Raw genomic sequence first — 24,125 nt, 5'->3', positions numbered from 1 at the left:
TTGCCTAGCATCAATACTATGACCACAAGCTATCATCCAGAATAATTTATTCAGATTTAAAAAGTATCATCTTACATTTTATTTTGAGAGAGAGAGAGAGAGAGAGAAGCAGAGAGAGAGAGAGAGGAGGGAATCTCAAGCAGGTCCCACTCTGTCAGCACAGAGCCTGATGTGGGGCTCGATCTCACAAGCCCATGAGATCATGACCCGAACTAAAATCAAGAGATGGACCACCCAAGTGTCCCTAAAAATACCATCTTGTGAGAAAGCTGTATTTCAAAAGAGTAGGGTCTAAAAAGTGTTATTACTTAAACCTAAATCTGATAAGAATAATAAAATTTATTGATGCTTTTCAATAAAAAAGAAACCAAAATGCAATACTTACTTATCCAGTTAAAAGGTGCCAGTCAAGTTGTTCCCTTGGTTTTGCAATGAAACAAGCAAATCAATCTTTTCAATGTTCTGGTTGGTGTTTATAGAGGACGTTAGTGAAGAACTCTCTGGCATTTGCTGAGAAAGAAGTGTTGTCACAGGTGGCTGGCCCTCATTCTGTGGTTGGCCTGGCTGACTTATGGCCATCAACTGATCTGGCAATGTAGCTGGTCCAGAAGTTAAAAGCTGACTACAGTCTGCAGAAATATTTAAAATAGAGAAGCTACTTGATTAGTTACTTTCTGTTAAGGTTCATAAGAAGATATTTATTAGTTGTTGGGGGAAATTCACTATTGTGTTTACTCAATATAGAACTAGAAGTGAGGCAACTGATAGCCCTCCAAAACGGTTTTTACTGAACAGTACTGGAATTCATCCCAGGTTTACTCAAAGCAGTAGAAAAATACAACTTTGCTTAGTTAGCATCATAAGTAAGTCCTACATGCTTTCCTTGGTATGTAAACATTAACATCCTTGGAAACTAGTTACTTTAATTGGCAGAGATATTTTCTGTCATTCTTACTTCATTTTCCTTTTAAGTTTACAGCTTAAAATGGTAAACACATTCATTTATATTCATTACCACATTTAGTCCTCCCAATATCCTTTTCAAGTATATAATTATTACCACCATTTAGATGTGGAAATTGAAGCTTCTGCAGGTCAAATAACTTCTCTAAGATCTCACAGTATGTAAGTGGTATGGCTGGGATTGAACTCAGTTCTAACTACAATCTGTGTTCTTAAAACCACTGTGTTTTGCTTCCTTTTAATAAGAGTAAGAATTTGACCATCTCAGCCACTAACATTTAAGAAATAAAATTAGAGTTTCTTACTATTTTGAATGCCAAATAAGAACATTCCTGAAGTCTGTTGAGATGAGCCAGGAGAATTCTGTAGTTGGTTCATTGTGCCTCCAGTAGTGTTGTGAAATAAAGTAGCCTGTGGTTGAGGTGAAGATGTGGCTCCTTGGATTCCAGGCATGTTGTTCTGAGGGGAATAAAGAGGAGACTGCTGCATGTCTTGTTGGTTCATACTGGTCTGCAAAGCAGACATGGATGCTGGAGAGAGGAACAGTGTTACTTGCTGCTCTTGAGAACTGGGTGACCCTTGGACTAACTGAATCTGAGGAGAGCTATGGAACAAGGAAGTCTGTGGCGACTCAGACTGGGTAGGACCTGGGTTCTGAAGAGAGGAAACTGTAGGCTGGTTCTGAAATTGCATGGGCTGCTGCTCTTGGTTCATGGGGGCCATATTATTTTGTTGGTGAAAGATGGACTGATTCTGTTGCTCCTGGTTAGCCAACGCGTTTGGACTTGGGTTGAATATCATGTTTGGTGGTGGCTGCTTCTGAGATGCCATTGTAGCCATGGTGTTCTGATTACTGAATAAAATGCTCTGCTGTTGTTGTTGCTGCTGCTGCTGCTGCTGCTGCTGTTGCTGCTGCTGCTGTTCCTGGGATGGAGAGTTACTCTGGATAGCAACCATTGAGTGCTGTGACTGGAAAATTGTTCCTTGTTGGTTTTGAGGCATTGGATTTGGAGGAAGGGAGCCCAGGGACACCTGAGGCTGAAATATACCTTGCTGGGAGGGTTGGGCCTGTTCCTGGGAAAGCATAGGGGTCTGGATGTGTGATATTGGAGCCTGCTGTTGAAAAGCAGCTTGCTGCTCAGTGTTAGATGTGGCCTGAAGCGGAGAAATTGAGTTCTGAGCCGCAAAAAATGAAATCTGTTCTTCTTGGGCTACGGTGTTACTTTGAAGATTATTCATTGGACTCTGGGAAAGAAATATGTTGGCTGACTGCTGGTCTTGAGGAACAGAAGAGCCCTGTAGCACAGCCATGGTACTTTGCGAGTGAAACATCGGAGGCTGCATTTGTTCCGAGGACGTTGTAGAAGTCTGACTGTGAACAATAGGACTTGGGCTATGAAAAATAGAACCTTGAGTTTCCTGGGAAAGGTTCTGAGCATCAGCAATAGGATTTTGGGGATGAAAAAGTGGAGCCTGTGAATGAGAAGACTGCTGCAAAAAATTCCCAGATTGGAGGGACATCATCTCATTACTTTGTTGGAATAAACCATTACCTTGTTGCTGAGTACCATTGTTCTGAACACCCATCATACTTTTCGTAGATGAGAAAAGGTTTACTTGAGGTTGACTGTCCCCACTATGTTGCATTTGGACCATGGTCTGAAAGACACTGTTCTGAATCTGCTTGGCTTGTGCTCCAGTCTCTTCTCCATCTCCTGAACTTGATGTCTGAAACATGGTAGTGCCAGGGGTGGCAACCTGCTGCGTGGTGGTTGTAGTAGTTTCATTTCCAGAAACTGCAGGGGGAGAAGAGAACAATTCGCACTGCATTTGCATGTCTTCGTTGGTAGATAATGCGCTCATCATGTGAGAGGTCTGCTGGTAAACTGGAGATTGCTGAAGGTTTCCATTTGCTGAAGCCGGTGAAGGAAATAACTCCGACTGAATCTGGGCAGCTGCCTGACAGATACTCTGTTGCATCTCCATCACCATTGCAGCTGATGATTCCATCACTTGCTGCTGCTGTTGTTGCTGTTGCTGATTGGATAATGTGTTTTCGCTCTGTGGGTGAACACTTTCGGCTCTTCCAGCTATTAAATTATCTGGTCTAGTATGGACTGTTGGCTCTGTTGAGGAGAACATTCCAGGGCTTACGCTGTTTTGAATTTGACTGACTTGTTGAAAAATGTCTGCGCTAAGCTGTTCTTGAACATTCTCATTACCATCTGGAGCAGAAAACAAAACTGAAGATAACTGTTGTTGTGCCTCTAAAACTTGCTGGACCAAGTCAACATTTCCACTGCTGCCACTAGCAGTACTGCCCGTAAAACTTCCGGCTTGCAAATGCTGAATCGTATTCTGTAGCTGACTCACGCTGTTTGGGGATGGGAAAATATTTGATGACATCTGCTGCTGTAAAGTCTGTGCTTGTTCTTGTAGTGGTGACTGCTGCTGTTGCTGGGATGACTCAGTCAGGTGTGACAAATTAACCACTGTGCCATCAGATTGTAATACTTCTCTGGACTGAGTGTCTCTTGTCTGAAATGGTGTAGCCGGCTGCAGTAGTGCATCACTGTTGGGCAGCTGACTGGAAGCAGAAACTGCTGGAAAGGTACCAGGCTGTGAAATGTCCTGTGTCTGGATAGTTGTCAGGGTGTCTGGGTTGTAGGTCTTGGGCTGAATCTGCTGCTGCTTTTCATTTTCAGAAGGTAAGTGGGAAGATGATGATGATGAAAAAGACCCATTTCCTGCTATGTTAGAGATATTTTCTAACGTTTGTTGAGTTGATCCAACTGTCTTTGTAGTCTAAAAAATAAAAATCCCCAAATAATATGTGTATATAAACATTAAATTAGCTCATATGACACTTCAAAAATTATTATTCTACAAACACACATATATGCAGGACCAATTTCTACTCTACATTATTCTGTTGGAAAACAGGTGCAAGATTGATTCTCAGGGATACCATGACATCTGACTGTCATCAGGATATCTTTTTTTCTTAAGTTTATTTATTTATTTTGAGAGAGAGTGAGTACGTGAGCAGAGGAGGGCCAGAGAGAGAATCCCGCTGTCAGTGCAGAGCCTGATGCATGACTCGAACCCATGAACTATGAGATCATGACCTGAAACGAAATCAAGAGGGGTGCTCAACCAACTGAGCCACTCAGGTGCCCCTCTTTTTAACAAATGTTGTAAGTGAAGACAGCCAAACAAAAAACTAGAATAATCAGTTATTGATATGCTTAGGACAGGAAGAACACATTAATAGTAAATTTTAAAGTATCTCCATTTTGTGGATCATTGGTAGAATTATAGGGGGGAAAGTTATAAGTGAGAAAGGGAAAGAGAGTTATAGAAAAAGACTGGGGGAAAAAAAGGAAATAAAAAACATCTCCAATTCTGAAAATACTAAACCTATACTGTCATCAATGCCTTACATCCCACAGGTACAGCTAACATTAATTCCTTCCTTACCAAAATATATATTAGAAGTCACTTTGCAGACTATTTTATTGGTTGGTAAAACTATTCACTCTGAAAAGCAAAACTCATTAACTGCAACCAAAGAGAAACACATGTGAAAGAAACAGGAAAAGTAAAAAGCATAAACATGGGGAAAGGTAATCAAACTATTAAAAATATAGCAATTTTTTATAACAGATTAAGATGTAGAGCACTTATCAATGCAGCTTACCTTAAAAATAGGGGAAGATCTTTTTTCTGTTACTTCCATTGGAGTAACATCTTCACTCTTAATCATACTGCTTGATATGAGTGGAGTGATCAGAGCACTGGGAAGAATATTTACCTTATCTAAGTTACAACCAGTAGTTTTCATTGCTGTACACACACACAAAAAAAAGAAAGAAAGAAGGTTTAAAATCATCAACTATTTCATTCTATAATATGTTGACTTAGTCATGATTTAAATGTCTTTTTTTTTTTTTAAGGGAGAGAGAGAAAGTGTGTGAGCAGGGGAGAGGGCAACGGGGTGGGGAGGAGAGAGATGGAGAGAGAAAGAGAAAGAGAGAGAGAGAGAGAGAGAGAAAATGAATCTTTAAAAAAAAAATTTTTTTTTAATGTTTATTTCTGAGAGAGAGACAGAGCGTGAGCGGGGAGGGGCAGAGAGAGAAGGAGACACATAATATGAAGCAGGCTCCAGGCTCCGAGCTGTCAGCCCAGAGCTCGATGCAGGGCTCAAACTCGCGAACTGTGAGATCATGATCTGAGCCAAAGTCAGACACTCAACTGACTGAGCCACCCAGGCACCCGGAGAGAATGAATTTTAAACAGGCTTCACACTCAGCACCCATCACAGGGCTTGATCCCAAAACCCTGTGATCATGACCTGAGCTGAAATCAAGAGTCGGAAGCTCAAGTGACTGAACCACCTGGGCGCCCCTAAATGTCTGTTTTTTGATGCTATGCTGGTAGCATGAAATATAAAACTGGTGTATCAAAATGTGTCCTCCTTTTTTTGAAGCAGTAGTGGCTTGAGGCCTCCTGATATGAGCCAGGTTAGATAACAACAAGCTTAAGCAGTTCAGTTATCGAGCTATATGCCTCAGGGCCCTTTCGAGGTACTATGAATTGCACTAATCTACACAGCCACAGTAAGTTGTAGGATACAGCTTAGAAATCTCCAGGTAAAAGCTACTCAATCACAACTCTCCTCTTAGCATATGGCTACCCAGCAGCATAAAATCAAAACTTCGTAAGGGCCATAGGATTGTTGGAACATTTCTCTCAACAAAACTCAAGTGTCTCATTATCATATACCACCAAGTAACCAGACAGACTTTGCTTTTCTATATTAATGTCTTAGAAAACGTGTATTTGCTAAGTTCTTTTAGACAGGACTTAATTTTTTTTCTTTTCAGAAATTACCAATTTCTGGTTTACCAATTAAATCTCCAAAGCAAAACCAGCAAGTATTTTCTACTTCCCTCTCCTTCATTCTGCAGGAATAGTTACAGATTTACACTACGGAGACATAATATATAGCAGATAAGGTAGGTTTTACCATTTTGGCATATCTACTTTTCCTCCTTGATTCCTTTTCTTTCTTTTTTTATCTCAAGTCTGCACTACTGGCATTTAGTGGAGCCTACTGATACCACAAATGATAGTCCTCTGAACTGAACATCTAGCCAAATTCTGAATCTAAGTGTTTACCACTACTTTGAAACCCTGTGGAGACACATACAAATTCCCCAGAAGGCATAGCTGTTAAACTCCTTAGTTTGATACTGAGAATAAATACCAGCTACAAAGAGGATTTTAAAGTGGCATATGGTATATGACCAGGATGGCTATCTTTGTAAATATTTTGATTTACAAATATCTGAAATTTTCTTGTCTTACTTCAGCTGGTCTCACAGTTAATTGGCTAGAAACAAACAACTCCTGTGGAAATAGATTATATTGAGGGAGGGGAAAGTGCTCATTTAATTTTTGATATTCTACATTTTATTACTCTGAGAAATGGATCCTTTACTCATGAATTCTCAGGCCTATTTTCACCTAGATTCTAACAATACCAATACAATTCAATTCATAATCCAATTTTGACTGAGACAAAACTAAAGATCATGCACAAGGCAGGCATTTAAAAGTATTCTAGGCCCATCTCGGGGCGCCTGGGTGGCTCAGTCGGTTAAGCGTTGGACTCCGGCTCAAGTCGTGATCTCACAGTCCGTGAGTTTGAGACCCGCGTCGGGCTCTGTGTTGATAGCTCAGAGCCTGGAGCCTGTTTCAGATTCTGTGTCTCCCTCTCTCTGACCCTCCCCCATTCATGCTCTGTCTCCCTCTGTCTCAAAAATAAATAAAGGTTAAAAAAAATTAAAAAAAAAAAAAGTATTCTAGGCCCATCTCAAAGGACAGTTTGAAAGACCACTGGTAATGTCCTAAGTTGATCCTATAATGTTCAACTATACTTTTTTTTTTTTTTTTGATGTTTATTTACTTTTGAGAGAGAGAGAAAGAGAGTGAGGAAGGGGCAGAGAAAGAGGGTTATGAGGATCTGAAGCAGGCTCCATGTTGACAGCAAAGAGCCTGATGCGGGGCTCAAACCTGCGAACCAAGAGATCATGACCTGAGCTGAAGTCGGACGCCTAACCGAATGAGTCACCCAGACGCCCCTTCAACTGCTATATCTGCTTTTTAGTTCTAGTAGAATATGAGTGTCATGAAGGCAGATTTTGTTGTTGTTGCGTGGTACATAGTAGGTAACTAATAAACATTTGCTGAATTAATGAAGCAATGAATAATCTTACTTTACTTTTGTCATAGTTTAGTTTGTTGTGGACTGTTTGGTTAATGATACAGTGTAATGTTGCATATTTTCATTATAATATTTCTGGCCTAAAAAGTTTAACATCTAAAGACAAATTTATATTACAATTCAATTAGAAACTATATAAAAATTCACTGACAAGTAAATGCATCACCTACAGTTAAATCGATCTGTACATGATTTTTGCCCAAATTTATTTAGAGAGTAATTCTTTTTTAAAAAATGTTATTTTGAGACACACACACACACACATATATACAAGTGAGGGAGGGAAGAGAGTGAGGGAGTGGGGGGGGGGATAGAGAGAGAGAGAGAGAGAGAGAGAGAGAGAGAGAGAGAATCCCAAGCAGGCTCTGTGCTGAGCGTGGAGCCTGACTCAGGGCTTGATCTCACAACCCTGATATCATGACCTGAGTCAAAATAAAGAGTTGGATGCTTAACCAACTGAGCCACCCAGGAACCTCTGGAGAATAATTCTTATTATCAGAGTTTTTCCCCCCCTTTTGGAAAGTGAGAATGAGTGGAATAAGTTGAGCAAGAGTCTTTAACTCCTCTAAGGAGACTACTGATAGGCAGGTCTATTGGTATAGACAAACAAGAAAAGGACAATTTGTCTAATGTCCACCCAAAGATACAAATCTTTCTATAGCCACAGGCACAAAGTCTTTCTATGGCCAATAACCATTTAGTTTTCTGACACTTATTCTGGTCTGCTTGTTGTTTTAGCTATGTATGAACTATAGCTAGAATCTTGCTGGTGCTACTCACAAGAATGGAAGGTGCTTGCTTCCCTGAGCTCCCTGGTGTAGGTGGTGAGGGATGCTGGATCTGCATAAAGGGAAAGAGTTCTCCTGGTATGCTCTCTGGTCTCCTGATACTAATGGGCTTCCCATTCTATCCCTGCTGGTGCTGCTGGAGATAGGGAAGCACTTATGTGGGCTACTTCTGCCACTGGTTGGAAGGTCAAAAACTTCAAGGTCAGGGTGGGTTCCCGGCCATTGGGTGAAAGTTTGGGACACCCTGGATCTGTTTCACTTTCTGCCATTGGACTGCCTTCTATTACTGGGTGGAAGATTAGGAGACACTTGGCCTGGGTCTTCCTCTGCTGTTGGGGGAAGGACAGGGAGACACAGGACCTGCTGATACCACCAATACAGGCAGCACAGGGCCTGTGTGCTATGGCCTGGTATGGGGTAGGGGATGGGTTGGCTCCCTGGGTTCTGTTGTTCCCTCTTCTGCAGACCGACTGACCTGCTTCAGCTGGCTTATGTGAAGCCTGTGTTTTGGCCCTCCTCGGTTCTACTGTCTGGATATCTGGCCTACTGCTACTTGGCAGGTGTGGGGCATGGAGTGGGTTGACCATCTCAAGTTCTGCTGTTGCTACCACAAATGTGGGTGGGGGGGTTAGATGGTCCCCTAATTTTGCTAGTGGGTCAGCTGCTGCCACTAGGTATGAGTCATCCTACTAAGCCTCTACTAGGCTTGGCCTTTCCTGGTCTTTCAGAGCAGTCTATTCATACTTATTTGTTGATTTATTCTGTCTGTACCTGTTGCCAGTTTTGAGTCACAGACTTCTTTGGTGCCCAATTCAGATAAATGGTAGATATAAAGAAAACCCAGAAAACTCACTCAGGGTCAGTCTCCAAGTTCTGAGGTCCCTAGCCTGTCCACTTTCTTCTTTCTATTTTCAAAGTGTTTTTATGACTGTTCAATTATCTCCAACATAATTTGGTAGATTTAGAAGGGAGGAACAGGGAAAAGTGAGTCTATACTATCTATCGTATCCCAGAACCTGTAACTATATCTTAATGGACCAGTAAACAATATTAAATGGGTTGAGAGATGTCACTCTACCTTTCTTTCCTACATTATGTATTTATAATCCTTTACAAAGTTTCAGGCACTGTTCTGGGTTCCAATGATGATTAAGATGAATAAAGCCCAGGGCGCCTGGGTGGTTCAGTCAGTTAAGTGTCCCCCTCTTGATCTTGGCTCAGGTCATGATCTTGCAGTTAATGAACTGAGCCCCATGCTGGCCTCTGGGCTAATAGCATGGGGCCTGCCTGAGATTCTCCCTCTTGCCCTCTCATTCTGCCCCTTGTCCACTTGCATGCTCGGTTTCTCTCTCTCTCAAAAAATAAACTTAAAAAAAAAAAGATGGATAAAGTCCTACTGCCTAGAAATTATATTTTAGTGAAAAAGGAAAAAAACATCAAACATGTAAAGTCTTTGTATTGCCTAAGGGTTAGGGGAGAACTCTTAAGCCAATTCAGAAAATCCATAAGAGAAGATAAACACATTTCATCATCCAAACATCAATTTGAATTTGTGAAGAATATGAGTATTGATAGTTTATGCCAAACAACTTTTTAAAAAAATGTTTTAATGTTTATTAATTTTTTGAGGGAGAGAGACAGAGTGTGAGTAGGGGAGGGGCAGAGAGAGAGGGAGACATAGAATCTGAAGTATGCTCCAGGCTCTGAGACTGACTCAGGGCTCAAACTCATGAGATCATGGCCTGAGCCGAAGTCAGACACTTAACAGACTGAGCCATCCGGGGGCCCCTATGCCAAACAACTTTTAAACAGTCTTCTCTTCTATCCCTGCAGACAGTTGTTGAAACTCAGAACAATCTTTACTAAAAGTCTGTTGTCAGCAAGCAGCCTTTAGATCAAGTACAAATATGTTAGATTAAAACATAAATTAAGATTTAGAGGGCAAGAAATAATAGTTTTGGGGGAAATCTAAGTTGCAAGCTATGTCAGTTACTAGCTGTGTGACCTTGAGCAAATTAGTTAACTTCTCTAAGCCTTGGTTTTATTCATCTGTAAAATGAGATTGAGATATGTCTCCTCCGAGCTTCAAAACCTTTCCACATAGTTAAAACCAGTTAGAGAAAAGTATATGTTCTCAACGATTTTTCACACTCATCCAATTAACCACTGCTTACAGAGCTGAAACCATGAGAGAATGCACATCAATACAAGTTGATCCTTGAACAATGTGGGGGTTGAGGTACTGACACTGCCACACAGTTGAAAATCTGCACAGAACTTTTGACTGTCTCAAAACTTTGTATCAAAACTAATACATAATTAGTTTTGACTGTATCAAAACTAATGATAGCCTACAGCTGACCAGAAGTCTAACCCATAAAATAAACAGTTGATTAATATATTTTGTATGTTATATGTGTTACATACTATATTCTTACAATAAAGTAAGCTAGAGAAAAGAAAGTGCTATTAAGAAAATCATAAGGAAAATAGATACACCATATCTACTGAAAAAATCTCCATAAGTGTATCTGTGCAGTTCAAACCTGTGTTATTCGAGGCTCAACTATACTTTATCCCTGAATCCTAAACCTGCAGTAAAAGTCTTTGAGCGATCTATCTAGAGAATCTCCTCACATCTACCTGTACCTATGGATACAGAAAACTTTCTGGAAATATGCCCAAGAAACTGTTAACAGTAGTTTATGCTATATACTTTGTCTTACTTAATTTGTATTGTTTTTGTGCAAAGGATATAGACACAGTGCACTTATCTTCTTTACTCTCCACCCACTCTCGCCTGAGCCCTCTCCGAGGAATTAGAAATTTCCTTTAGAGCAAAAGCTTTCAAAAACTATCATATTTAGGTTATCAAGTTCTAAATCTTGTTTTTTTTTTTATTTTTTTTAAGTTTATTTATTTATGTTTTGAAAGAGAGAGAGAGAGAACAGGTGAGTGAGCAGGGAAGGGGCAGACAGACAGGGAGAGACAGAATCCCAAGCAGGCTCTGCACTGTCAGCACAGAGGCTCACACGGGACTTGAACCCAAGAACTGCAAGATAATGACCTGAGCCAAAATCAAGTCAGACATCTAATCGATTTAGCCACCCAGGCGCCCCAAGTTCTATATCTTATTGTAATTGATGTCTATTTAAGTCACTTGGAAGATTCCTGCCAGCACACAAGTTTAAAAGTCATTTATAATGCTCAGTCTTCATTAAATGATACCTAATTAAATCTCTCAGATGGCACTGTGGTATTATACTAAAGCTCTGATTTCAAGCAATCATAAAAATAAGACATATGTCAAAAAAAATTCCTGGTTCTGAAAGCTACTATTTTTAAAATTGATCACGAATCTCCAAATAATGATATTCTATTTAAAATGACAAGTGAAAAAATTAAATTGATAAGTTTAGCATTCAATTTAATATTCTATCTTCAAAAAATTTTTACCATGATTTCACTTGTAACTGTCAAAATAAGGTCTGAATTGTGAAAAATTAATAGCATGTATCTGTGTGTTTGTTTCTAATCCTTTTTAAAAAAAATGTTTATTTATTTTTGAGAGAGAGAGTGAGAGGGGGAGGCGCAGAGAGATAGAGGGATAGAGGATCAGAAGCCGGCTCTGTGTTGATAGCAGGCAGCCCAATGTAAGGCTCCTACTCACAAATCGTGAGGTCATGACCTGAGCTGAAGCCGGATGCTCAACCAGCTGAGCCACTCAGGTGCTCCTGTGGTCTGTTTTTTGCCAACTTTGCCATCCATGCAGGGCTTGATCCCACGAACTGTGAGATCATGACCTGAGCCAAGATCAAGAGTTGGTTGCTTAACGGACTGAGCTACCCAGGCACCCCTCCTTTGTTAACACTAGCTAAGTGACCTTGGGCAAATTATTTAATTTCTCTGGAACCTTGGTTTACTCCTCTGTGAAATGAGAATAATAAATTACCTATCTCAGAGAGTTTGGAAATAGTGTCAGTAAAGAGCATGGCATTTTGCTGAGTATTCAATATACGTTCAATAAATGTTAGCTATTATTAGCCATTATACAGTTTTGTAAATATTGTAGTTGAATCAGATAACCTTGGCAGATTACTTACTCCTGCATTATTCCTCACTAACCTACTCTGAAAGTGTTCATGGTCAGAAATTAAAATGACAGGCATACTGAACATGCTATATGTATATGAATGCTGAATTATACTGACAATATAAAAAAACCCCCACTGTATTTGATTAAGTATTTTTAATTTTAAAATTTTATTTGATTTAACTCACATGAATTCCAAGGCAGAAAAGTGCAAATAAAGGCTAGAATTAGAAGAATAAATCAATGGCCATTATATAATTGACCTGTTCATACATAATGGCAAAAAAGCATCATCACTGAGTATCTACTTGTGTTAGAAGTCTATTAAGAAAAATATCTACTCGATTCTGGCTCCACCACCATGTGTCAGCCACCTGAGGTATTAAAGGTTGGGTGTGGAATAAAGCCTGCAAGATGGGGGAATAAAAACTAGACAGACAGAAAGAAAAAAAATCTACTCTACCACATTATAACATCTTGAAGATATCTTCATTGTCTCTTGGGATTGGCAAAGAGTGAATAAAGATGTCAGAAGAAAGAGTAAGTAAAAAAACTTAAAAAAAATTTAATGTTTATTCATTTTTGAGAGACAGAGACAGAGCACGAGTGGGGAAGGAGCAGAGAGAGAGGGAGACACAGAATCTGAAGTAGGCTCCAGGCTCTGAGCTGTCAGCACAGAGCCCGATGCGGGACTCGAATTCACTGACTGTGAGATTGTGACCTGAGCTGAAGTCAGATGCCCAACCGACTGAGCCACCCAGGTGCCCCAAGAAACTTTTAAAGATGTTAAAATTTTTCAAAATAGGGGTGCCTGGGTGGCTCAGTCGGTTAAGCGTCGGACTTCAGCTCGGGTCACAATCTCGCGGTCTGCGAGTTCGAGCCCCACGTCGGGCTCTGGGCTGATGGCTCAGAGCCTGGAGCATGCTTCCGATTCTGTGTTTCCCTCTCTCTCTGCCCCTCCCCTGTTCATGCTGTGTCTCTCTCTGTCTCAAAAATAAATAAAAACGTTAAAAAAAAAATTAAAAAAAAAATAAAATTTTTCAAAATAGTTCAAATTTTGGTGTCTTCAGTTTCAAAATTTCAATGTCAAGTACTAATCTTGGTAGCAAGAAGCTTTATAAACTCTATTTTACATACATTACTGTATTTTATACTTTTAATATTTTTAACACTGAGGAATGAAAAACAAAACAAAAGTCTCCTCTACTCCAACATGTTTAAAAAAAGTTTGTTCATATGGTGACTTAAGGGAAATATCAAGTTGGGAAACAAGCATTCAGTGAAGTTAAACAAATATTTATTTTGGGATATGGAAGATACCCTGCTAAGTGTCCCAAGTATGTGAGAGAAAACCAAATAGTCAGATTTGCTAGAGAAAACATATAGGATAACCTATTTATAATTTTTGAAAAGAATCAACTTGGTACCTTTCATGGCCTCTTCAAAAGAGCAAGGTCTTGAAGGACTAGATATTTCTTTCTTCACATTGACATTCAAAGCACCAGCTGCTGCTATTAAAGCAAAACAAAACAAAAAGATTGATGTATTTATTTGAATTTGTACATAAAAAGATGTGTATCTTAAAATTCTTTCATCAGAATATTTCCCACAAGACATTATTAAATCATTTGTTTAGCAGAAAATCCAGGCAGAGAGGAGTTTTTAGAACCATCAATCTATGCTCTAAAATTCACCAACCAAGTGGGCAGCAGCACATGCTCACTTATCAAAACAAAAGCAATGGTAACTTTAAAAAATCCTTCTTGTAACAGTATTCATATTAAGGATAATTGATGAGAAGACTGATATGAAACTTAAAAAAAAAATTTTTTTTCAAAGATATGAAACTTTTTAAACTGATCAAATATACTGTAACACTAGCATAAAAAAATTCACCATTCATCCACCTAAATGATTTGTTAAAAAAATATATCGATTGAGAAACATTAGTCAATTAATTGAACTAAATTTTTAAAAACCTGTAATGAACATAAAGAATCTAGAGGGGCGCCTGGGTGGTTCAGTCAGTTAAGCGTCCGACTTCAGCTCAGGTCACGATCTCACAGTCCGTGAGATCGAGCCCCGTGTCGGGCTCTGGGCTGATGGCTCAGAGCCTGGAGCCTGTTTCCGATTCTGTGTCTCCCTCTCTCTCTGCCCCTCCCCCGTTCATGCTCTGTCTCTCTCTGTCTCAAAAATAAATAAACGTTAAAACAAAAATTAAAAAAAAAAAAGAATCTAGAGCATTATGATTATTCCTTTTGTAAAGCCTTGGAAAAATCCCTTGTGCACTGTTAATGGTGAATTGCTCAACTATTATTACATCAAGTCATATCAACTATATCTACTATGGCAACCTAAAAATTTTTTTTTACGTTTATTTATTTTTGAGAGAGAGAGAGACAGAGTGCAAGCAGGGGCAGGGCAGAGAGACACAGGGAGACACAGAATCCAAAGCAGGCTCCAGGCTCCGAGCTGTCAGCACAGAGCCCGATGTGGGGCTCAAACTCACAACTGTGAGATCATGACCTGAACCGAAGTCAGACAGACACTCAATCAATTGAGCCACCCAGATGCCCTGGCAACTTTAAATTTAATGGGCCTAAGAACAGAGTTCAGTTCTGAAATGATAAAGTTGCATAAATTCCAGGATCTCACTTAAAATGATTATACAATAATTTTATTAAAATTTTTAATTTATATATTTCTATGTATTTATTTTATATCCCCTATTCATTTAGAATGGGAATTGAGTCACCTTATTTACAATTTATTTTTTTAAAGTTTATTTACCTATTTTGAGAGAGAAAGAGAAAGTGCAAAAACATGCAGGAGGGGCAGAGAGAGAATCCAAAGGAGGATGCACTGACAGTGCAAAGCCCAATGTGGGGCTCGAACTCACAAACCATGAGAGCATGACCATGAGAGCATGACCTGAGTAGAAACCAAGAGTCAGTTGCTTAACTGACTGAGCCACCCAGGCACCCCACAATTTCTTATTTTTGACATGACAATGTGAAATGATACTTATAAAGATACTATAAAGAGCTAGAGACAAAATGTACACATCTAAGAATGAACTTAAATAATTTATTGTGCTACACAGAAGGTCCAACAAATGATATACAGGGAGTTGAATGGAAAAGAAATCCATAGACAGTTTTAATTATTTATTTTTAAAGATTTTGTTTTAATTGTTTAGTTTTTTAGATTTTATATTTTTAAGTAATCTCTACACCCAACATGGGGCTTGAACTCACAACCCTGAGATCAAGAGTTGCATGCTCTTCCAACAGTCAGCCAGATGTCCCTCTAGACATTAAAAAAATTTTTTTTAATGTTTATCTATTTTTGAGAGAGAGAGAGAGAGAGAGAGAGAGAGAGAGAGAGAGACAGAGTGCAAGTGGTGGAGGGGGTAGAGAGAGAGAGGGAGACACAGAATCTGAAGTGGGCTCCAGGCTCTGAGCTGTCAGCACAGAGCCCAACGAGGGGCTTGAACTCACAAACTGCAAGACCATCATCTGAGCTGAAGTCCGATGTTTAACTGACTGAGTCACCCAGATGCCCCTACTTCTAGATAGTTTTAAAGCGTAACATTAATTCTAACAATTACAATAGAAATAGATTTAAAATAGATTTTAAAATAGAAAATAATCTTTGAAACCACTTTAAATTTCTACTTTTATTTATTTTTATTTTTTATTATTTAAATTTTAAGTAGGCTCCACACACAAGGTGGGGCTCAAACTCATAACCCCTGAGATCAAGAGTTGCATGCTCTACCGACTGAGCTGGCCAGGTACCCCTTAACTTTCTATTTTTATTTTTTTTAATTTTTATTTAATTTTATTTTGAGAGAGAGAGAGAGAGAGAGAGAGAGAAAACATGATCAGGGGAGGGGCAGAGAATCCCAAGCGGGCTCTGCACAGTGTGTAGCCTGATGTGGGGCTTGACCTCACGAACTATGAGATCATACCTGAGCCAAAATCAAGAGTTAGATGCTTAACCGACTGGGTCACCCAGGTGCCTCTTAAATGTCTTCTTTTAAAATTAAGTTTTAGTCATTTCTTGTTAGAGTAACAAAACGATGAACAAATGTTATGTCCTTCATTTCGTACAGAAATCACCACTGCTGAGTCACTACAAAATTAACCTAATGTGATTTATGTGTCATAATAGACTGAAGTAAAAGCTTTGGTGACTAACTGGCAATAAAACAAAGGTTTTATGACCCTGCAAAGTATCTAAATGTTTGAGAACATGCACGTGCAATGCCCCTTTTTAGCAGTAATAGATTCAGAGGGCTTTAGAAGGGCTTGTGTCTGAAAGAGTGTGCAAAGCCAGTTTATGTTCACTTGAGCCCTTGTCCAATCCTACTTTTAGACCTTGTACCAAGTACCCATGATATCCACTTTTTCTGCAAAACTATTCTAGACTATGTGTGGAGTCTTAGACCTACGGAATGGATAAAGCTTGGAAGCACTGGTTGGTGCATTAAGGCCCTCTAGGTATAGCATGGAGCTAGGAAAGGGAAAGGCGGTTGACAGGCTGGGTATTCTCTTTCCTCTTGTTGCCACATCCAGCTTGGAACTCCCAAGGCATTATGGTAATCCTAAATCTGGCCTTCCAGGTTGATATGAAAGTATCTTGGTCAAATTAGGAGAATAGGATATATTTAATTAGTCAGTTTATTTATAACTTTTAAATATTTAGACAAATAGTATAATAGTCGCCATTTCTACTCTGACTTGTGAATATTAGGGTAGGCCTAGTTTTTCCTCTTATAATTATACACCACTGAATATTCAAATATTTAACCATAGTCCTCAGATGAATCACAACAGCAACTGGATGATCATAATGAGGTAGTGCAAATTTTCTATAACCAAGCTTTCCTGAAATCATATTCTCTCTCACATAAACCTGAAAAGATTATCACATTTTATAAAATACAAAAAAGTGAAATTATGGGAAGATTCTTTGATTAGCTATATCATAAAGACAGAAACTGAAGCATTACATCTTATTACAAAGTTTGCATACTACTTATTTATTCAATTAAGAGTTTCTGAGAGTGAATGCTATCTACAGAATATAAAATATGAAGAGAAAAACTTAAAAGAATAAACATATGTTAATGATTGCCTAAATGTGGCCAAAGATAGTCAATTAGTATAGGCTATAAGGCAGAGGACTTAAAAGCTGTTTTATCTGGTAATCTATCAAAGGGAAATTTCTTTCTTTTTTTTAAGTTTATTTATTTATTTATTTATTTTTATTTATTTTTTTTAAATTTTTTTTCTTAACGTTCATTTATTTTTGAGACAGAGAGAGACAGAGCATGAACAGGGGAGGGGCAGAGAGAGAGGGAGACACAGAATCTGAAACAGGCTCCAGGCTCTGAGCTGTCAGCACAGAGCCAGACGCGGGACTCGAACTCACGGACCGTGAGATCATGACCTGAGCTGAAGTCGGACGCTTAACCGACCAAGCCACCCAGGTGCCCCTAAGTTTATTTATTTTTGAGAGAGAGAGAGAGAGGATGTCAACAGGGGAGGGGCAGAAAGAGGGAGAGAGCAAGAATCCTAAGCAGCCTCTGTGCTGTCAGCACAGAGCCTGATGCGGGGCTCGAATTCCTGAACCGTGAGATCATGACCTGAGCCAAAATCAAGAGTCGGATGCTTAATCCACTAAGCCACCCAGGTGCCCTGGGAAATTTCTAGTAATCAGCATTTATCACTAAGAAATGAAGATTCTTAGTGCTGACTCTAAGCACTTTAAAGTCCTGATGTTCTTCATCAGTAATCAATAAAAACAAACAAATGACAACAAAACCTCAGGACTGCAAAATCTTTCAGGCTACCCTGACCACATACATACACTTCTTTCTTCCCTTCCCACACAAATGACACACAAGTTCATTAGGAAGAACGTTCTGTATCAATTATGCCAGCTTTTGCTGCATGGGTAAGCTCCTCTTCACATAAAATATTAAATGCCACTATTTAGTAATTAGCATTTAGTAAAATGTGTTAACTACCATTATTTTTAAATAAAACTTTCTTGGATTTTTGAGACCTTCCTAGAAAGAGAACAATTAAATATGTGGTCTGAGTATCTTCTCTTTCCTGTTTTTGTTGAAACCAATATATTATTTCTAAACTTTGCCTTTTTCTGTCTGAAAATTTTACTGCTGATCTTTTATTCTAACACAACTATTAACTTCATTAATGTTATATATACTGTGGCATACTTTTGTAGCAGGCTGGTGCATAATAAGCAATGCTGTGAAATCTAGACATATTTTTTAAAAGGGAGACACATTAAGTGAGAGAAAGTATTATCAAGACTAGTTACAACTCTGCCCTAGCTACTGTTTCCATTACTTTTTCTTGCCAGGGCTTTCTTTCCCCACCACCTTTATTCACTTTGTACCTCACTGAATCCTGAAGTATTTGGGAATAACATAAACAATAAACTTTTAAACATGGAAGAACTGCTGATTCTGACGTATGCCTGAGACTGGAACGAACTGAAGCAATGGTAAACATGGCAGAAATCAAGCCTAGGTCAATGGAACATGTGAAGAATTTTAATTAGCAAATTAAACTTTCCAAACTGTTCTCCCTACTTTTGCTAGGAAAAGGCTTCTCTTCTTCAGGCAACTAAATCAATGTAGGCAAAAAATTCCTAAGAGGGGCATGTGAGTGGCTCAGTTGGTTAAGAGTCCAACTTTGGCTCAGGTCATGATATCACAGTTCATGAGATCTCACAGTTCACAGCGCACTGGTCTGCTGTCAGTGCAGACCCGCTTCTGATCCTGTGTCCCCCTCTCCTTCTGCCCCTCCCCTGCTCTCTCTCTCAAAACTAAATAACCATTGAAAAAAAATTCTTAAGACACTTCTTACCCAGAGATCTTCTAACCTTTTAGGATTTCAATTGCTTTTATTGCTCTGGTTTCTAAAGCAACTATTTTACCTAAGTTCTTAAAATTATATTTAAAATGCTTATTAACCAGCAGTCTTTGATATTTTTGACTACACAAATTAGAAAATGTTACAGGCATATAACTCTATTCGTGATTTTATCATTTATCAATCCAAGCCTATCTCTCACTTCTCCCGAAATGCATCCTATAAGCCAGACTGAGACTAAACTATTAGCAGTTACCCACAGTTGTCACTTTGACCTTTCTGCACATAAAAGGTCCTTAATGAATGGCACTTATTACTAAGGAGTAATTTGTATGATATAATTTTGAAGAGTAGGACTTGAGAGCATTCCTAGCTTTTCTTTAACCAGGACAGCACAAGGCAAAATGACACCCTAGATGTAAGAGCAAAAGCAGTATTTGGTGGCTATCTTCTTAGGAAATAATGCCCTTAGTATCAACTCATCTTAGCATACAACTTTTTCATTTTGCTTGGCTGGACTTCAATTGCTTCCAAAGAACTAGAAATTAATTATTGGTTTTAGATCAGAATTCTTTATTTTGACATACCTGGGTCTGGAGTGTAAGTGAATGGCTGAACATCATGAGATCTTCCAGCATTGGTCACTACATATATTCCCACGGATACTGGCAAAGTTATATGTTGGTCATGATATGGGGGAACCTTCACAATAAGATGATTCTAAATTTAAAGGAAATAACAAGAGTCAAAAAGAAGCAATATTTAAATTAAAATTTTGAAATAAAAATTATAATTAAGTAGATTTCCTTTTAGCAGCAAAGTGTAAAGAGTCTGACTAGGGAAAAAAATGTATTTTAAAGCTCAGATTCACAGGCATCGGGACATTAATCTTAAAATTGCCTTTAATGTTTTACAGTGGCTTACAAGGTGCTTTTCCTGTCAACTGTATCTCTTTTCCATTCTCCCCCAGCTTGTTACACTCTGGCTACACTGACCTTCTTAGTCCATTCTTTTAACATACTAAATTCATTTTTTTACCTCAGAGGCTTTACAACTTGCTGGTCTCTCCCACTGGAATATTCTTCCTTCACCTCTTCAAATGTCTAGTTCCTTATCCATTGTCAGGTCTTATTCAAATGTTACCTCCACAGAGAAGTCTTCTGTGACCATCCTATCTAAAGTAGCACCCTTCCCAACCTGGTCACATAATCTTGTTTATTTCTAAAATAGCATTTAGCACCACTTGAAATTACTGTAGTTATTTGCTTGTTTTTTGTCTCTCTCCAATCACAAGAATGTAAGCTCCATAATAACCTAGGATGTTTTCTTTTTCATTCTATATCCACTGTTAAGTATCTTATACAAAATACATGCAAATATATTTGTTGAATAAAAGAATGAATATAATTTTAAGGGAAAAATATGTCCACCAAGCACAATGTTAGGTATCATATGTTTTGGACAACAATAATTGTGAAATGTACTTTACAATGCAATTTACACTACTTCCTAACCATGTTAATTTTCATTTAAAGTCAAATAGAGCAAATCAAAGTTATTTTCTGTCAGAATAGTGGCAGAAGCATCCTTATAAGAAAAAAGTTCATAAATGCTTCACCAGCACTCATTCAAGGGGACTGCATCTTCTTGGAAGATAACCATGAACCATATCTGACTTCTGCCCTTCTTCCCCAGTATATTACAGAACTGGGAAGGAATATTAAGGGGTAATGATTATGTTTTTCTACTAGGATGTGATATGCAGGAGGCCAATACTGACAACTAAAGGTGATGTGGGTTTGATGACATATGTTATTTAGCTAGACTATAGTTGGTTGATTCAGTTGAACAGATCAAATGACAAGTGGGATCAAGGTCAAGGTTTCTTCTTCTTTTTTTTTTTTTTAAAGATTTTATTTATTTATTTATTTATTTATTTATTTATTTTTCCAACGTTTATTTATTTTTGGGACAGAGAGAGACAGAGCATGAACGGGGGAGGGGCAGAGAGAGAGGGAGACACAGAATCGGAAACAGGCTCCGGGCTCCGAGCCATCAGCCCAGAGCCCGACGCAGGGCTCGAACTCACGGACCGCGAGATCGTGACCTGAGCTGAAGTCGGACGCTTAACCGACTGCGCCACCCAGGCGCCCTCAAGGTCAAGGTTTCAATTTCTGAGCACTTACTTTGTTTCTAAGCTATCTTAAGATACTATGAAATTGGGGCGCCTGGGTGGCTCAGTCAGTTAAGCGTCCGACTTCAGCTCAGGTCACGATCTCGCGGTTGGTGAGTTCGAGCCCTGCGTCGGGCTCTGGGCTGATGGCTCGGAGCCCAGAGCCTGTTTCCGATTCTGTGTCTCCCTCTCTCTCTGCCCGTCCCCCGTTCATGCTCTGTCTCTCTCTGTCCCAAAAATAAATAAACGTTGGAAAAAAAAAATTAAAAAAAAAAAAAAGACACTATGAAATAGTCAAATCAGCTTCTGATTTATGGCAGTTAGGCTTCTTAAGCCCAGTTAGCCATCTCAAAAGCAAAACAAAACAAAAACACATTTTTAAGCCAGGTGAAAAAAAAAAAAACAACATGTATACATGTGTGTATGTCCACAGATACTGAGGGACAAAAATCTGAGAGCACAGATTCAGTGCACATGAGGTCATCAAGAAATGTACCTGCAATGATCCAATTTCTAAGAAACAGTTTTAAAATTCCATCCACTCTTAATTTTACTCTTTTGTTTAAACACTGTAACTATGTCACAAACTACCTACAGTTAAAGAAATGGTTGAATAGATGTTCTTGTGAGGTGTCCTCCTCGTTTGTATTTAAAAACTTTTATTACACTTGCTTTGGAGAGCATACTTAAACTTAATTTGAAATCTTTAAAAAACTAGAGGGCTTGGGTGGCTCAGTTGGTTAAGTGTCTGACTTTGGTTCAGGTCATGATCTCACGGTTCATGAGTTTGGGCCCTGCATCAGACACTGTGCTGACAGCTCAGAGTCTGGACCCTGCTTTGGATTCTGTGTCTCCCTCTCTCTCTGCCCCTCTCCCACTTGTGCTCTATCTCTCTCAAAAACAAACATTAAAAATTTTTTTTTAAAAATGGAATCTTTAAAAAACCAAATGAGGGGCGCCTGGGTGGCTCAGTTGGTTAGGCGTCCGACTTCAGCTCAGGTCACAATCTCACAGTCCGTGAGATCGAGCCCCATGTTGGGCTCTGGGCTGATGGCTCAGAGCCTGGAGCCTGTTTCCAATTCTGTGTCTCCCTCTCTCTCTGCCCCTCCCCCGTTCATGCTCTGTCTCTCTCTGTCTCAAAAATAAATAAACGTTAAAACAAAAATTAAAAAAAAAAAAGAATCTAGAGCATTATGATTATTCCTTTTGTAAAGCCTTGGAAAAATCCCTTGTGCACTGTTAATGGTGAATTGCTCAACTATTATTACATCAAGTCATATCAACTATATCTACTATGGCAACCTAAAAATTTTTTTTTACGTTTATTTATTTTTGAGAGAGAGAGAGACAGAGTGCAAGCAGGGGCAGGGCAGAGAGACACAGGGAGACACAGAATCCAAAGCAGGCTCCAGGCTCCGAGCTGTCAGCACAGAGCCCGATGTGGGGCTCAAACTCACAACTGTGAGATCATGACCTGAACCGAAGTCAGACAGACACTCAATCAATTGAGTTTGTTTTCAAAACAAACTTATCTTTAACACTATATGTAAATGCACATATATAGAGAAAAAAAAGACTATATGTATATCTATATATATGTATGAGATCTATTACAGATTGATTTTTAAGATATATATCTTTTATATATATTTAATGGGCAATTCCTACAGAATTCATCTGGAATTGTTAAAATGGTAATAAATAAAATGACCCTGCATACCTATTATGGCTTTGAATAGAAGAGCCAAATATTAAACAAAGAACTGTTTTCCCAGATTTCATTAATCTGAATTTTTAAATAATAAAAAAGTTTAATATCTGAGGAGTTGATTTGGGGATTGCAAATGAATAGTCATTACAATTACTCATAATTGTAATTTGCAAAGTTATCTTTATTTTTAAAATATTTTTAAAGTTTATTTTTTTATTTTGAGAAAGAGCATGAGAACGCACAGTAGGGGCAGAGAGAGAATATCAAGAAGGCTCTGCACTCTTAGTGCAGCGCCCTACACAGGGCTTAAACTCACAAACTGCAAGATCATGACCTGAGCTAAACCAAGAGTCAGATGCTTAACCAACTGAGCAACCCAGGCACCCCAGCAAGGTTACCTTTAAGTGGTCTTTTCTACTATACTATCTTTTCATCAATTTTTAATATTGTGGAGGTCCTTTTAGCTTTTCTGTAGAGGCCTGATATTTCTGTATGGACCACAATTTCTTTTCTGTTGCTGTTTGAGTATCCTTCCCTCTAAATGTTTAATATTTTAAATAGATTTTATTTTTTTTAAGTAATTTCTACATGTGGGGCTCAAAACCACAATCCCTAGATCAAGAGTCACATGCACCACTGAGTCAGCCAAGCACTCCTAAATGTTAATTTTTTTTAATTTTAATATAATCTGTTGGATCAATTCTTTATATCTCCACTGTGATTCCCATTCTAAAACACTTCCCAGAGAGTCCCTTAAGAAAAAAAGAAAAAAAAAAAGAGAGAGAGAAAGTTCTCTGAAAAAGATAAACTTAAAAATGAAGAGAAGAACCACAGAATTAATGGAAAATCATATTATGTTTTAGTTTGTTATACATACTTGCTTGCAAAAACCCCAGGACCTCTAGATATAGCCACCAAATAAGGACATTAACTCCTTTTCATTCCACCATGTCTTATTTTTATGATTACTCTTCTTTAATCTATGGTAGCTGGCATTAACTACCCTGCAAAAAAGTGTTTCAAGAATATTAGCTACCCCATGCCTCAAAGGTAAAGAAGGAAGGAAGGAAAAAAGAATAAAGGAAAGAATGGAGAAGAAAGGAAGGGGGAGAGGGGGAGGTAGACAAAGAAGAGGAGGAGGAGGAAGAGGGAGGACAAGGAGGAGGAGGAGGAGGAACAAAGACTTCTTAATATTTA

At 38.7% G+C, this 24,125-nt stretch overlaps 1 protein-coding gene across 11 annotated transcripts in view; it reads right to left on the bottom strand.

Moving 5' to 3' along the window:
• Positions 1 to 24,125, bottom strand: part of NFAT5 (nuclear factor of activated T cells 5) — a 118,229-nt gene that overhangs the window by 8,321 nt on the left and 85,783 nt on the right. For 7 of the 11 annotated variants that reach the window (XM_043599539.1, XM_043599536.1, XM_043599542.1 and 4 more), the window contains 5 exons: positions 19,632 to 19,764; positions 13,561 to 13,644; positions 4,664 to 4,809; positions 1,269 to 3,768; positions 386 to 629 (listed from right to left, as the gene is read on the bottom strand). In XM_043599539.1, the coding sequence (XP_043455474.1) occupies positions 394 to 629; positions 1,269 to 3,768; positions 4,664 to 4,809; positions 13,561 to 13,644; positions 19,632 to 19,764 (3,099 nt within the window). In that variant the 3' untranslated portion in view covers positions 386 to 393. Of the gene's footprint in view, positions 1 to 385; positions 656 to 1,268; positions 3,769 to 4,663; positions 4,810 to 13,560; positions 13,645 to 19,631; positions 19,765 to 24,125 lie in introns of those variants that run through there. The other 4 variants (XM_043599538.1, XM_043599540.1, XM_043599547.1 and 1 more) reach the window with 2 other exon arrangements.

Source organism: Prionailurus bengalensis, chromosome E2 (assembly GCF_016509475.1).
Source record: "Prionailurus bengalensis isolate Pbe53 chromosome E2, Fcat_Pben_1.1_paternal_pri, whole genome shotgun sequence".
Classification (NCBI taxonomy): domain Eukaryota; kingdom Metazoa; phylum Chordata; class Mammalia; order Carnivora; family Felidae; genus Prionailurus; species Prionailurus bengalensis.
The sequence above is the reverse complement of the archived record's forward strand: the minus strand, read 5'-3'. Positions and strand labels throughout refer to the sequence as shown.